At 33.0% G+C, this 17,141-nt stretch overlaps 2 protein-coding genes across 2 annotated transcripts; both read left to right on the forward strand.

Annotated features, from left to right (window-relative positions):
• The first annotated feature begins 5,675 nt into the window (after positions 1 to 5,675).
• Positions 5,676 to 8,055, forward strand: LOC139490258 (carboxylesterase 5A-like). Its single transcript, XM_071277111.1, has 2 exons — positions 5,676 to 7,258; positions 7,736 to 8,055. Exons 1-2 carry the CDS (start codon positions 5,703 to 5,705, stop codon positions 7,890 to 7,892), a joined length of 1,713 nt encoding a protein of 570 aa, XP_071133212.1. The 5' UTR covers positions 5,676 to 5,702; the 3' UTR covers positions 7,893 to 8,055.
• A 3,498-nt stretch (positions 8,056 to 11,553) lies between these two features.
• Positions 11,554 to 16,817, forward strand: LOC139487575 (carboxylesterase 5A-like). Its single transcript, XM_071272462.1, has 3 exons — positions 11,554 to 11,771; positions 13,412 to 14,909; positions 16,015 to 16,817. Exons 1-3 carry the CDS (start codon positions 11,708 to 11,710, stop codon positions 16,253 to 16,255), a joined length of 1,803 nt encoding a protein of 600 aa, XP_071128563.1. The 5' UTR covers positions 11,554 to 11,707; the 3' UTR covers positions 16,256 to 16,817.
• Positions 16,818 to 17,141: the final 324 nt, after the last annotated feature.

Below are 17,141 nucleotides of genomic sequence, written 5' to 3' on the forward strand. Positions count from 1 at the left end.
TGTGAGAGATTATACCATGACAGAGTTAATTTCTGGTTGGAAGAAATACCACGGTTACTAAAACTGGACAACATTGATTCCATCTTTGGGTACATATACGTTCTGTGTCATTTGGTTTCTGGTGGAGAGTTGTCTCATTGCAATTATACCACATATGCTTATTTTTACATGTAATTGGAAAAGCAAATTTCTTAGTTGCCAAATTGTATGAACCCATGAGTAATAATAGTATATTTCTAATATGATAAATTCTTGCGAATGATTGCATAAAAATGAGAATTTACTTTAAATGATAAAAAACAGTGTGACAGGCTCAAAGTCTAGTATAGCACTATATCTAAAATTTCGATCGAATAAAAACAATGTCGTTTGCGATTATAAAGAAATCCAATTATTAAAAGTATGAGAGTATTCCAATATTTTGAATCGCAAATGTTTGGAATTTAACTAAATCTAGCAAACTTCGATATATGAATTTATTCAAGTTTAATAAATTATTAACTATTCTATGTCCAAAATCTATTTCTAAAGAACGGAAAGTACATGATTTGGATTTATCTGAAAGGTTAAGGATTATTATTTTTATATATGACTCAGACGTTTTTGCCTCTACCTTAATCAATGGAATTAAGTTTTCGAATGATAACGAGAGAACCTACGAGTTCAGTCACTTTTGATTTCTGAATGATAAGCTGAGAGCTTTAAAGATCAGTCAACTTTTACTAGTGGTATACCAATAACTTCTTAAGTTTGGTAGGTTCATTTTGACCTCAAGACTACTAACAGATGCCGGAATTATCTGGTCATCGTAACAGGTCATAATAGTTGTATTACTCAATATTGGGACTATCAAAGGGATTTTAAAGATAACATATTTTGACCAGTTGTCAGTATATTAGAATTGCGCTGATATACACTGGTGGTCACTATTTCAATAGTTTATACTTTTAGCTGAGCGTGTCGTTTATTGAGTATTTAAGATATTCCAGTTGCATTATTGAAGTGAGTATTTTGTTATTTATAATACACCTTGGAGGGGAAAACATGAATAAAAAAGTCAAAAGATTCTTTCAGTTGCATAATATCATTTTTGTCAAGTACTAGTATTTCATGAATTATACTCTGAAGTACAGCTACTGATAGTTATGGAAAGAACGGCATGATTTCATGTCACAACTGTACTTATGTAATATATTGATATGTACAGCCACTGATATTTGAGAATAGAACTGGATGATTTCATGTCAGCAGGGTACTATGCTATATATTCTTCAGTCCAGTCACCGATATTTGAGTAAAGAACGACATGATTTCATGTCAGCCGTGTACATAATTATGTTATATTTCCGTATGTCCAGTCACCGGTATTTGAGAATAGAACATGATTTTATTGTAGCAGGGTACGTATGTTTTCTACTCTTATGTACAACCACCGATATTTGAGGATAGAACAGCATGATTGTATATCAGCATGGTACGCTTGATAACTTCTTTTTGTAACTGCGAGAATGCTTTTGATTTTGTACTGATCTATTTAACACGTCATAAATGTGTTCATGTGCCTGTAAAAATATGGTCGTTCATATTTGGTTACTTATAAGCACCACCGAATAACAAATTCAAATTCAAATTCAAATATATTGTATTGCTAATCAAAGCGCCCACAAGGAGCAGAACAATCAACATCAATTACATACAAATGATTACAAGTGATTCAATATGATTAAGACACAATGTTATAAAAAAAAACCAAAAAAAAACCCAACCAAACCAAAACATATTTATTAAGACAAGTACAAGAATACAACAAGCACAGTGTTTAACAATATAAGGGGGGTCACTGGGCATTTCTATATCTATATATCATTTAAGGAAACTTTCCTATATGAGGATAAATTTTCCAATAATTCTCCGAGTTTCTGGAGTATGAAAGTATCTTCAGAGGACATTAGCCAAATAAATTGTGATTTAATATCTAAACCACTAAAATTTTTAAACCGTTGTTTTATTTCATTTAAAAAGTTGAAACGAATATTTGAAAGTTTGTGGCACTGAAGAAGAAAATGAATTTCATCCTCAACCTCAGTACCGCACAATTTACAGATACGTTCTGACACTGTCAGATTTTTGTACCTTCCCCTCTCGATCTCTTAATCGTGAGCACTGATACGGAATTTTGTTAAATAATGTCTATATCTAAAATTTTCCTGCAAAAGGTAATTTCTAAGCAAAATCTGCTTTTAAAAAGTCTATAAGTTCTGAGCTTGTTACCATATAGTTTATTGCCTCTGAAATCATTATTAAGCTCAGTTTGCCATATTAAATCATATTTTAATTGCATCTTTTTGCATAAATAGTTTTTTAACTTCGTCTTTAAATTAAGTGCATAATTTTCATTGATGCTAAAGTATTTAAATAAAGTTTGAATACTGGTATACCAGCTCTTTTTCTGCTCATCATGTAAAGATTTTGAGAGGTTGAAAGCCTCTTTTAATAATAAGTCATCAGATTTTTTTAAACGTATATAATATTTAAACATATTTAACATATTTAACAAAACCTCTAAAAATAGAGGATATCTGCCCAGTTCACCCATAACTGCAATATTTGTTGCTTTTTTACTTACGCCAAGTATAAAGGAGTAGGTCCAGTAAGACCCCTTTTTGGCCCCCAAAAAATTGTTAAAATGTAAACTTTTAGTTATTTACTGGACAGTAGAATGCTTCTGCTACATAATATGGGCTGTTTTTGACAATACAATGCACATATATCGGGTACTAGCACCATTAAGTCATGCTAAATTACTGAAATCTTCACAATTCTAGCATTTTAGTTAAATTTTAAACGGTTTTCCTGTGAAACAAAAGTGGCCGCATTCGTGTTCATCCTTAATATTGAAATGCAAGTTGTATTTTATGATAATACATAACATATATAAAGGTTGAGGATGAACACGCATGCGGCCACTTTCATTTTTGACAAAAACCATCTGAAAAGTGACATTTTTCGCCATATTTGGTAGATTTTTCATATTTGAGCTTGAATCGGATTGTTTTAATGAATAAATCAATTTAAATCTTTCACATAAACTAATTGATTCAAATGAAATAGACACTTTTAAAGTGTTTAAAAAGTTGTCAAAATCTTTCGTAAGATGAACCTGAAATTTGAGGCCAAAATCGGTCTTTACCGGACCTACTCCTTTACAAAAGCTTAAATGAGCCTTCTCTACCAGTCCGTGTCGTAATGGGCAGATCTAGTTTAAATATGGAAAAGTAAGCGTCTCTTTCCATATAAGATAAATAATTAACGAATTTGACTTAGTGTACAAAAGTAAGCAATTGATTACGATTGACCTAATTTCTTAAACTCAAGGCATGTGAAAAAAATTGTTTACGATAAAAAAAAAAAAAAAAGGATGAGTTCAGCTCCCCAACACTGTTTGTGAACTTTCCATTTCTATATAGCAACACTCCAGCAGCGTTGCATGTTGAAAATATATCTCCCAGTGACTACGGTATTCAAAGTCTTATATATCTTATCAAGATTTCTTTGAAAGAAGATTGGTGCTCACAAAGTTGCTATTAAATTAAGAGTTATAAGTGGTGAAGTTGAACTCATCCGTTCGTTAATTTTACAGACACCATCACATGTTGGTTGACAGTTACGGGATATCTTATTACAGATGACGATTGGTGTGTTATCATCAGGTCGTTCATGAGCAACACGATGGTGCCACATGTGGAACAGGATCTGCTTACCCTTCGGGAGCACCTGAGATCACCCTTGATTTTTGTGGGGTTTTGTATTGCTCAGTCTTTAGTTTGCCATGTGGTGAGTTTGGGTACTATTATAAGTTATCTACGTTCATATCCGTAGATATGGATATTTTAACACCCTGAAGTACCCCAGTACACCATGAGGCGTAGCCGAAGGGTGTACAGGGTACTGAAGGGTGTTAAAATATCCATATCTACATATATCAACGTAGATAACGAATTTATCCCCGAATCAGGCGAGTTTTATGGAAATTCGGGTACAAAGTGTAACGTAAAAACAACGTTTTTTTCATTATATGAAAAAGTTTTATTGAAATTTGGAAATTTTGCATATTTTTTACGGGGTGTAGGGTACTACCTTTACCTAGTTCATAGCTAGGTCAGTAGTCCCATTCCTTGAATATGTTGCAGTCAAGTGATGCATTTAATGAAATGAATGTAAATAATCGGCATAATAGGACAAAATCGTTAATGAATCAAATATTTAATTACAAACATTATGGATAATCCACAGAATTCAATATTTCACAAGGAGCAATCATGGAACTAAGGAAAACTTGCGTGAAGTTCCCCGGAATAATGGTTAGCAACGTCCGGGAATATGGGTTAGCAACACCCAGGGGCTATGGGTTTTGTAAAGACGTGCGTTAACCAATCAAAATCCTGGATATATACTAAGCCGGGGATAATGTCTTTTGATCCTTTTCTGTTTTTGTTTGCCATGGCTTTGTCAGTTGTTTTTTTTTCTATTTATGAGTATTTATAAGTGTTTCTTTGGTATCTTTTGTCTCCTTTTATCCACCCCCTATATTCCAATTAAAACATAAATACGGCGTGTTTGGTTTTCATTCATCGTTGTTTTCTTCTTTAGAGAATCCTGTTTCTTCAACCTCATTCTGCCTTCATACTGTTGATTTATTTATTTTTCGTGTTTTGATGTAAAATTAGGAGATAACTGTATTGTATTTTAAGCTCCGACGGCATCAATTGGGGATTTGATGGTCGCAAATTAAGTTTACTGGCGACGCGTTAGCGGAGACAGTAAACGGGTATTTGCGACCATCAAATCCCAAATTGATGCCGTCGGAGCTTAAAATACAATATTGTTATCTCCATTCTAATGAAACTGACAGAAAACAACATTAAAACATGTATTTAAAATCTGTCATATGCCGTCTGCGCTTGCGCGTACGTCCCATAGCATCAATTGTCAATTGATGCCATGTAAGAAAGTGACGTTATCCAATCAAAATGAACGTTACAAACGTTGTTGCATTAGAATTGTATTTTCGTAAAAGATATTTGATTTTGTCATTTAGCCAAAATTTGCACAGAAGCCTATAGAAAATTTGTTCTTCGTTGACAATTTTAAGTTTGTGTTTAATTTATATAATATCAGCTTAATCCTCGAAAATTGAATTCGCACGATTAACGTAGAACTGCTTTTGAAAGAAGTTTTTTTTAATAAAAGACAAACTAATATTTTACAGATTGCGGCATTTTGGAAGTGTATTACTTGCTATGATCGGCTGTTAAATAAGCATTGAGAGTGACCGTAGTAAATTGAAGATGTCAAATACTTCCTTGGTACTAGATAAAACCTCAAAAAGAGTAGAATCCCATTGAGATAATTTGGTTTCAGCTACTGCTTCTCTTATAAATATTTCGAATTGAGTTTTGTCAAAATTTCCTTTGTTAATGTTACATAACATGTATTTTATTCTATAGAAAACGGAAAGGCTAGTTATGGTTCTGAACCTTCTTCATTTGGCTTCACTTTCTGTCGATGCTAGTGAAAAGTATCCACTTGAGAAGAACTAGTAGTTTGGACTAGGAACGGAAATCAAATATTTATGGCTTAAAGAGTGTCTTTGTAATAAAATATGATACCTTATATGACTTAATAGAATTATTATTTTTCAGATGGCCTTTACCTGTCCAGTGCTCCTGCTGGCTATATTTTTTACCTGTTGTGATTATACTCTTGGCCTGACACTGCAAACAAAACTAGGCAAGATCAAAGGTTTATCGAACACATTAACAATGCAAGGCATCCAGCACAACTACAGTGAGTTCAGAAAAATACCATTTGCAAAACCTCCCATTGGGAATCTTCGTTTTGAAAAACCACTCAAGTTTGGGCCATGGGATGAATTTCTTGATGCAACTGAATTCGGTCCTTCGTGTGTGCAATATTCATATCCGGAAATGGCCGCTTTCTTACCTAATGTAAACCAATCAGAAGATTGTTTATTCCTGAATATTTACATTCCAAGTGATACATCTAGATCGAATAAGAAGTCAGTAATGATATGGATACATGGTGGAGGATATGAGTCCGGACAAGGGATGCTCTATGATGGTTCATATCTAAGTGCCATAGGTGATGTCATAGTAGTCACTTTGAACTATAGACTTAACATTTTTGGATTTTTAAGCGCAAACGATGCATTAATTGCTGGAAATTACGGATTATGGGACCAAAAATTGGCAATTCAATGGGTGAAGGACAATATAGAAAGTTTTGGCGGGAATTCGAAATCGATCACAATTTTTGGTCAATCAGCTGGAGCATTTAGTGTCATGCTACAAGCTATTCATTCTGGAAACAAGGATTTATTTCAACGCGTAATAGCTCAAAGTGGCACCGCTGATTCTATTTTAGCAACTTCTTCTAAATCTCGTTTACTTACGCAAAAAATAGCTCTCAGTCTAAACTGTGATTCTTCATTAACAAATGAAACGGTTGAATGTTTAAAAAGCAAATCAACAAAACATATCTATCAAGTTTATCTTGAACACTCTTCTAACGGTAGTATTTTAAAGCTAAAAAATAATTCCATGGATATTCACCTTGACCTCAATTATGCGCCTGTCGTTGATGGTCAATTTCTAAAAGATTCACCAGTAAATATTATAAAAAATCGGAATTCGCCTGAATTCGACCTTTATAAATCGTTAGATATAATTGTAGGAAATGATGAATCAGAAGGCTCGTTTATTCTAGATTATTTGAAGCCCTTTCAAAAGTATTTACCTTTCAACATGAAAGACGGAATATCATCAGACTATTTATGTAAGCATATTGTTTCACCCTTCGTTGAAGATTACTTTGGGGGTAACCTTGCATTAGCATTATCTATATGTATGAAGTATTATAGTAGAGGCACCATACAAGAACAAGGCCAAAATGTAGTGAACTTTTACGGAGACAATACGATGTACATGCCAACAGTTCAAAGTCTAAATTCACACGCTTTTAGAAACTACAATTCAAAACAGTTTCAGTTTTTAAATAAAAGAAGATCTATATTTTCTCCACAACAAGATTCGTATCCATGGTTTAAAGAAGCTGGTCATTCAGCAGAGTTATCGTTCTTGTTTCCACTGGGACAAAGATCGAATAACATAGAAGACGATGACAATACTCGATTTTCAAATATTTTAATGAAATATTGGAGTAATTTTGCAAAAACAGGGTAAGCATTTTTAGCTCTATAATGTAATAATCTAAATTATGAATGAAAGGAAGAATCTATTGATTGATTAATTGATTGATTAATTGATTAATTGATTGATTGATTGATTAGTGATAGTTTTTCGCTGCATCAGCACAACAAGGCTATATCGCGGCGAGGGAAGAACTGAATGAGTACCATCTGTGTAAAAAAAAATTCGTAGTTTCTCTAGAAGTCTAAGCTTTGGGAAACATGTATGAAGAGAAGTATTAAAATACAAAGATAGGAGACAAATCCTAATATCTTATTCTGTCTCCAAATAGTTCAATGTTCTATGCATCCATAACTTTCGATGAGCAGTTGTCGTGTGCATGGACATCCGCCTCATACTATTGCTTAAAAGAAGCAGAAAAAACTTTTTGAAAATTCTATAGCTCGATGGTAAATGATTTGAGAGTATTTTCTACTTTTAATACTTTACTTTATCTTTCATTTTAGAGACGTTAATTCTGCTGGTCTACCAAGATGGCCGATATACAACTTGATTACAAAACAATATGCCTTACTAGATGTTAATGTTACAACGAAGAACAACTTATACCAAGACAGAGTGGATTTTTGGATGACTCAATTAATATTATTTCAAAATAACTGAATTTAAAATATCATCCGCCTCTACAGACAATTTCATTCTAAATGAATCGGCTAATGTACTTTCCTGAAAGTGCAAAATTGAAAAATCAGAAAGTATTTTTATTTGCAGATATTAATGTCATTTACAGTTGAATAAAATTTTGCTGATAATTTCAGTCGCTTTATTCTTAGTTTTCTTTTATTGATTTAAAACATAAAGTAAGGTTCCAACTCCCTCAAGTTTACAAGTAATCGCCTAGATTTCCTTTACGAGATGCAATTAAGAAGTAATTCGTGCAAGCCATATATTTGTTGAAACTTTCCACAGGGTCAAGGACGAATGAAAATGACGTGTGTATTGCTGTTCTATTTTACCCCTTAAGATAAAAGCTTCAAAAAAATCTACTGCGTACATGAATTATTTCTCAAATAACCACCACAAAAAGTTATCAATCATTATAATTCTTAAACCAAACATTTCTGTTTCGTTGGATATCATGATTTATTTATTAAAAAAAATCCAGTTTAGTTGTCGTAAATAAGAAGAAAAACAGTCATTTTGACTTGCTGATATCCATGTGCGAATGATGCAATAGAATCGAAAATGGAAAAGCCTGCCTCAAATTAAAACCAATTTTAATGCACCAGTTATAAGATGAAACTTAACAACGATATTATCCGAATACGCGTAACGGAATAATCATCAGCTTGAGATTTTTCATTCTGATTAGATTTGAACCCGGCAATATAGATTATGTTACGATGTGAGTGGATTTACGTGGAAGATAAATAGTAACAACCATTAATATGTTACAGTACATCTCTGAGTCTACGCTTATAGAAATAAGAAGATGTAGGGTTATTGCCAATGAGACAAATCTCCATCCAAGTCATAATGTATAAAGCCTCAAAATGGCTAGTGCAAATATTTCAAACAGGAAAACCAATTGTATAATAAAAATAATATTGAGAATGGAAATGGGGAATGTGCCAAAGAGACAACAACCCGACCATAGAGCAGACAACAGCAGAAGGTCACCAACAGGTCTTCAATGCAACGAGAAATTCTCGCACCCGGAGGCGTCCTTCAGCAAGCCCCTAAACAAATATATACTGGTTCAGTGATAATGAACCCCATACTAAACTCCAAATTGTACACAAGAAATTAAAAATATACAAAAACGAAAAACAAATATGACAACCACTGAAAAACAAATTTCCTGTTTACAAAACATTGAATTTTTCGAAAAACCAAGGATGTTTATATCCCAGGCATAGATGACCTTAGCCGTATTTGGTACAACTTTTTGGAATTTTAGATCCTCAATGCTCCTCATCTTTGTACTTGTTTGGCTTTATGAATATTTTGATATGAGCGTCACTGATGAGTCTTATGTAGACGAAACGCGCGCCTGGCGTACTAAATTATAATCCTGGTACCTTTTATAACTATTTGAGTTATAATGCAAAAGGTTTGCGATATAACGCAAAACACAAACATAGGGAGAAATGTTTAAAAAAAGTTGTGTGGCTCTAATACGCTTCCGTAGAATAGTAATAATTGATAATTATGTTCATACTTTTCATTTCTATATTTAAATTTATCATTTTTTAATCATTTTATAAAATAATAGAAAATAGTGTTTACTTTTGACAGTCATAAGAGCATCATAGCTATGACTCTCTAACGACAGTTTTGATTTACATCCTATGACATATCATATGATAGTCATAAGATGATAATTAAATATGTCCTAGTAAGATAAATCTTGTGACATATCGTATGATACTTTCGAAAAACAGTCCCCTGATATCGTTGATGAGGTTTTAATTTATTGGCGTCAATTGTTGCTCTTCTAAAAAAAATGCAAACTATAAAGTCTTTAACAATAACATCTGTTATGATTTGAAATGATTGTCGATTGCACTCTTGGTATCTCTATTATATTTCGCACTCTTTAAGTGACGTTTCGTTTTATGAATAACTTTCTTTCGAATTTATCAAAATATATATTTATCATATTACAGAAAAGGTATAGATAATATAGAGGATTTAAATGTAACTACTAAGGCAACATAGGTTTACAAATGTTAAAATTTCATAAACTTAGTTAGAAGTCAAATAACCAGAAGGATTCGCATTAACTTGAGTAAGACCGAGTGAGTCGACACGGTAGGCATCTCATAATGTGCATGCATCAAACACCTTGAAAATCAACACTCGGTCACAATATCACAATTTGGAATAGAATCCCAAAATTGCAATTCTAGATTAGACTACTGTTTAAAAGATCTAAGAATTCGAAACCAGGGGCCTGTTTATCGAAACTGTCCGAAAATCGGTCCAAGAATTTCTTAGGACAGAAAATAGGATAAAGTTAGGACCAACTTTCGATATGTCTCAGTATGCACTTCGAAGCTATCTAAGAATTATCCTAGGAAGGATGTCCTTACCACTGTCCTAAGTATTGGCGTAAAAGAAAATAGCAAATAAAAAGTGAGAAAAAAAATGAAAATATTGTATCAAATTTGACCAATAACTATAATATTATTTGCACCTGTCGTCAGTTTCGAACTTGTTGTGATGCTCTTATGACTATTACAAGTGAACATGTTTTCTTTTATTCTTGCCTCGTTCACACGGACACTTAATTCGAATTGAATACGAATCGAATGCGAAGCGAATTCGCAAATCGCGTTCACACACTCTTCTTTTTTAATTCGAATTAATTCGAATAGGCTAATTCCGAATTATCTAATTCACATTAGAAATACGCATTTGTGAATACGAATTTTAAAAAAGTTAACGTCGTTTGGACAGTATTTAAAGCGAATTTGAGGCGCATTGTAATTCGATATGAAATGGAATTAAAATCTGAGTTCTAACATGACGTCCTTCAAACGCTTTGAGTACACACCCGTGGTAAAATATATATAAATGTTAGGGCTCTTCCGATTGCACTCCCACGTCATATGTGTTTTAATGAATGATAGAACAATGACGTCAGCATATAAGCATTTTACAGGAAAATACACGCTTGTAAAACCGAAAATCATCACAACAAGGAAACGTAAACAAATGATGCTAAAACATGTTATATTAGCCATTTTTGTATACATATGAGACATATAAGAACAATAATCATTTAGATTCAACCAATCTTATCTAAATATGTTATTGTAAATAGTTTAAGCATCATCAATTATTCAGTTTGCTCCGTTATTTTACGTCAATTTAAAAGTGCGTTTATTTACGGGAAAGGCAAAAAATGCTTTCACCTAGAGCGCTTCGATCCAAAACAATTGCCGTACTTGTCCTATTAGAATCGAAATAATTCATGGGGCTTGAATATATCGTGATTTTACCACGGATTGTCCCTTTATGCCGATATTTTACCCCTCGCTATCGTTCAGGGTAAAATATTTGTCAAAAAGTGACGCTCATATCAAATTATTAGTTCTTACATTCCGAGAAAGAAAAGCTAAAATTGCAAACTGCCAGCTTGAAACATTATGTGGTTAAATTATTTTATTTGATGAGTTGGCATCTATGTTTGATAATTTCGGTGCTAATGCATACATTTGTCAAGTAAAGTGCATCTTTTAAGCTGCGGATTCTCAATACACAATATATTGAAGAACATGTAAAGAAAAGGATATTCATACTTCAGACAATAAAACAACAGAACTCAAAATTCATATATCTACTGGAATATGAATTAGAACACTTTCTATGATCAACTTTATACTACTAGGTAAAGGTAGATGTTTATTTTTTCCTCGTTATCTTAACTATGGAAGTGTCCTGATAAAATGTAAATATATGATAGCAGTTACATGCTCAAAAGACAAATAAGTGTCAGTGACTTTTATGGATTGAATTCAATCATGCAGCATTTCGGTAAGTACTATATATGCAAGATTTGGTTGTTTGATTTATAAAAAAAGTATGTGTCTTTTCAAATCTGTGTGCGGCGTATATAATCAACATTCCTTCAGTGGTAAAACTGATGACGCGATAACAACAGCAAAGTAACGCTTCTTATGAAAAAGACGACACAACTAATAGTAAAGCAACGTCGAAGGCAATACAGATTTAACTTTTTTTCTTAACATCAATTGTACAATTCAAAACAATTTGTAAACGCTGACCTTTAAAATCGAGTTGTTTTTAGTAAAGATATATTTTATCTTATTGCTTTCTTATTGAAATTTGAACGATTTTTAAAATATTTTGAAAATGCCTATAGTGAATTGGAGGTCCGTTTTCAATTTCTATTATTATCTTTGTCTAAATGTAGATGTTTCTGTAGATAACTTTTCTTTAAATAAACAACATCCATCTCAATCATAAATAAAGGCTTTAATTAATCAACAAATACCACTGTATCCCTCAGATCTAAGTTACAATGTTATTTTGAAGATTGGATACATTTATGTAGTTTATACATTATATCTTATTCCGATATGTCGTCAGTTAATCAGACTATTTGAATATAATTCCTCGTTCACACGTACATTTAATTCGAATTGAATTCAAATCGAATGCGAATCTAAATCGCTAATCGCGTTCACACACTCTCCCTTTTTTAATTCGAATTGATTCGAATTGGCTAATTCGAATTATCCAATTCGAATTAAAAATGCGTTTTTGTTACTACGAATTAAAAGAAAACGTCGTTCGGACAGTAAAGCAAATTTGACGCGCATGGCAATTCGAACTAGAATTTACGGTCGGACGTAAAACGTTTCGAATGCGAATTAAACTAATTCGAATTATTTAAAGCGAATCAAATTCGAATTACGAGTGAACGTAGCATAAGTATAAGATAAAGTCTTCTCATATCTGAGTGGCGTCAGCCAAGATTATATGAGATTACTATATTTTGTTTACATAGAAGTACTTATTTGATCTTATTATCTTTTGAAAAAATAGCAATGCGAACCTATATTTAAGACAACTACATCATCAACATTTTTGAACATAAAAAAGCTTCACAAAGAAATTAGGTCATGCGAAAAGAAAATGAGTGAACTTCATAAGTAAATCGGCAGCCACAACAATGCTTTCAATGCTATATAGATAAGTAGTCTTACCATATGAAACTTATTGCATTACTGGAAACACTCCATAACTCGTAAATACCTGAACCATGGTATGGATATCTTTTACTGCTTAAAACAAGAATAAAAACGCAGGGCTTGTCGTATATGGTACCGATATTTTCTTATGTAAAAAATAGGGGATTACATCTGGTTTTATTATATTGACAACGATGTGTGATTAAAACAAACATACATAATAGGTAAATTGTGAAAAATAGAGGTACAGCAGTCAACATGGTGATTTAATCTTTATCAACATTACATTTTATAAATTGACATTACAATTTTTTTCTTGATACAGAAAATGACAAATTCGGGTAATGTTTAATATTATTGACTTTTTATAAGTTATAGTTCGTATCTTTGTACATATCATTTACTGTAAGACTGTATTGAGTTCTGCTTAAGTGTTAAAGAGAAATCATTCCTTTTCAGTCACTTTACTTTCGTTGCTGTTTTTAAATTGCACCACTGTATATTCGGACACAAACTTCAAATTGTCGACAAAACTAGGGGACATCAAAGGAGTTCAGTCAGTTTTGACAATCCACAATACTTCTTATCATTATAAAATATTCAAGAATATACCTTATGCAAAACCTCCTACTGGTCAATACAGATTCCGAAGGCCTGTTCCATATGGTCAATGGAAAGGTACATTAGATGCAACGCAATTTGGACCTTCGTGTATTCAGACAAATAATGCTTTTGTTGACAAATGGCTGCCAAATTTGAATCAATCAGAAGATTGTTTACTTCTGAACATTTACTGTCCAACAAATTCGTCCACAGCAAACAAGAAGAGTGTTATGATCTGGATACATGGTGGAGGATACCAGACCGGTCAGGGAATGCTTTATAATGCTTCATATATATCGGCTGTCGGTGACGTCATTGTTGTTACTATCAACTATAGGCTAGAAGCATTTGGATTTTTCAGCACAAACGATGATATTGCACCTGGAAATTATGGACTTTGGGATCAAAAGATGGCAATCGAATGGGTTAACAATAATATTGAAGATTTTGGTGGGGATACCAAATCAATCACTTTATTTGGCCAATCTGCAGGCGGACTTAGCGTGGGTCTTCAGGCTTTCAACGTCAAAAACAAAGGACTTTTCCAACGCGTAATATTGCAAAGTGGTGTTGGTAACAGTATTTTTTCGACAAAGCCATTTCCGCGTACATATGCTAAAGAACTAGCAAGACTGGTGAATTGTTCATCAAATTTGACCATCGACACAATGAAATGTTTACGAAGTAAGTCGGCAAAAGATATTCATGAAGCTTGTGAGATGATATCAAACAAAACACATCAATTGGAAAAGGTTCATATTGGAATTCCGTTTGCTCCAGTGGTTGATAATAACTTTCTTGTAGACAAGCCACAGAATATTTTAGAAAATCCAGGACCAGTTCTTGATTTTTATAGATCTCTAGATATTTTAATAGGAAATAGTGATTCTGAAGGGTCCTCGCTGATTCTTATTTTAGAAGGCAGGAAAGATATTAACGTGACCACTGGAGTTCCGTCTAACTATTTGTGTAATCACATTATACCTACTTTGTCCATAGATTACTATAACAACATATCAAGCATGACACTTCTTATATGTAACGAATATAGAAGTAATGGTTCTTTACTCCAACAGAGCAGAAATAGTGTAAACTTCTACGGTGACGTTTTCTTTTATAGTCCATCCGTGTTGAACCTTAACATTCACTCATCAAACCGAGACTCCCATCATTTCTTCTACTTGAATACACGACAGTCGGTTGATAATTCCCTTGGTACTCCGTGGTTCAACGGCACTGCACATGGCGACGAGTTATTTTACTTGTTCCCTAATCTTATATCTAATCCCAGTAAAGACGATAAATCCTTCAGCATGACACTGGTGAAATACTGGTCTAACTTTGCAAAGACAGGGTAAGTTAAATTAAGTATTTCTTACTTTGCAAAAGACCGTAAACTCACAATCGAGGAAGTTACTTTATCAAACAACGGAACAACTGGAAAGCATTTGTTATATTCCTGACTTGGTACAGGCATTTTTGGAGAAAACAAAGGATGGGATTAACCTGGTTTAATTGCTAGCAAAACCACCCTGTTTCATGAAAGTTATTAGTATGTATAGTTCCTTTGACAAAATTAAGTTATATTGATTGGGACACCGGAGCTTAAATTCAGTAAACATTCATGCTTTCTGCTCTCTGATTGGGTTGACGTATCTTTGGCACATTCCCCTTTTCCATTCTCAATTTTTAAAGTCCAAATCATAAATAAATAACACAACTGACTTAGACAATGTAAACAAATGTACACCGAAATATAAATTAGACACCAACAAAAATGAAAAATATGTTGTATAGTTGAGAACACAGTATTGTCAAATATAATGATATATAATATATTCTTTTCAATAGAGTAAAATTTAAGTCAAATTCAAGTTCAAGCGTTTATCGAATAAAATGTCACCCAGTAAACACTTCATGTGTCAAAATCGCACTTGATTGGATTGAGAACTCCTTAATCTACAATGCAAGAAAAGCGAAATATACATGAGGGACATTCAAACTCACAAGTCGAAACTAAATTTACAATGCCATGGCTAAATAAGCAAAAAAAACAGACAAACAATAGCACACAACACACAACATCGAAAACTAAAGACTGAGCAACACAATCCTTAAGGCTACCAAAAACTTAGGGTGATCTCAGGTGCTCGTGAAGGGTGAGCAGATCCTGCACCACATGTGGCACCCGTTATGTTGTTCATGTAAGAAAAAACCCAGTAATGAGTCTACCTCGGTAGGTCACATTCTGAAAAGGGGGATGGGATTGAAGTTACTTAATTAGGAACATGCCCGCTGTCTTAGGAACATGCCCGCTGTCATCTGTGAAACGGATACAACTACACTGTATATGGACGGAAACACCAGGAAACATGCCATATCGTATTAGTTGTCTATTGTCATCATTTCAAGCTTGTAGATTATAATTAACTTTTTATATAATATTCTTATTATTTAAGGAACGTAAATGGACCAGGATTACCACACTGGCCACAGTATGATGTCCATGATAAACAATATGCTGAACTTGATGTGAATGTGAAAATCAAGAGTAACTTGTTCAAATCACGTGTTGACTTCTGGCTTAATGATATTAAGACTCTTTTGAGAATGCAGAAACTAGACAATAATGGAGGCCCACCATGTTGTCAAGTTAGCTTTGTTATGATTGTTTTGTTTTTTATATTTGCGTTGATTTAAATCATAATGAATAAGGTTCATGTTTTGCTTTTTCATTTCATGATGTGCTTTCATACGTGGACATTAAACATATTATCAAAAAAGAAAACAACCAATTTTGCACAAACCTTCCTTAGTTTAATACCGACTTTTACACACTTAAAACGTAACGTACATTGTATATTCTGCTTTATGGTAAACAGGAATAAAAAATCAAGTCATATCGACAATATGGATTTAATACACATGTTTCAGAACGAGAACAAAATTAGCAATAAACAATTAATTTCGGATCTCTGTTCCGTTGACCTTAGATGACGGAAAACGAATTTGTCGATATTGAAATAAATTCTTGGTCTACATCCTTTGATACAGAGAAATGTCAAAGCCCCATTTGAACTATCCTATAAAGTAGTCGGTAAAATGGCCAATCAAATACAATAAAATTAAACACGATATATTATTGTCGAAAGAAAAAAAAGTATAAACAGCAACTTTAGCCTCCTATCAAATAATCAAATGATAGAACTTAAATGATCTCATTGAATTCAGAAAAAAATAATATGTATGAACATAACCAATAAATTCCATGGACTGACTAATACGTTTTTTCTTCTTTTTTTTTTTGGTCTTAGTTTGTTGTAGTTTTCTAAAATTGATGAAATATAAAAACAAACAAAAAAAGAAGATAGAATATGATTGCCAATGAGACAACTCTCCACAAGAGACCAAATGACACAGAAATTAACAACTAAAGGTCACTGTGCGGACTTCAACAATGAACAAAGCCCATACCGCATAGTCAGCTATAGAAAGACCCGAAATGACAAATGTGAAACAAACTAAACGTGAAAACTAACGGCCTAATTTATGTATAAAAAATGAACGAAAAACAAATATATAACAA

This window comes from Mytilus edulis, chromosome 9, assembly GCF_963676685.1.
Source record: "Mytilus edulis chromosome 9, xbMytEdul2.2, whole genome shotgun sequence".
Taxonomy (NCBI): Eukaryota; Metazoa; Mollusca; class Bivalvia; order Mytilida; family Mytilidae; genus Mytilus; species Mytilus edulis.

Excerpts from the sequence above, each read along its gene's own strand:
- LOC139487575 (XM_071272462.1), top strand. The coding sequence starts at position 11,708 with ATGCTCAAAAGACAAATAAGTGTCAGTGACTTTTATGGATTGAATTCA. Across the intron at positions 11,772-13,411 it reads TTCAATCATGCAGCATTTCG|TCACTTTACTTTCGTTGCTG; the intron begins GTAAGTACTATA and ends ATTCCTTTTCAG. Across the intron at positions 14,910-16,014 it reads TCTAACTTTGCAAAGACAGG|GAACGTAAATGGACCAGGAT; the intron begins GTAAGTTAAATT and ends TTATTATTTAAG.
- LOC139490258 (XM_071277111.1), top strand. The coding sequence starts at position 5,703 with ATGGCCTTTACCTGTCCAGTGCTCCTGCTGGCTATATTTTTTACCTGT. Across the intron at positions 7,259-7,735 it reads AGTAATTTTGCAAAAACAGG|AGACGTTAATTCTGCTGGTC; the intron begins GTAAGCATTTTT and ends CTTTCATTTTAG.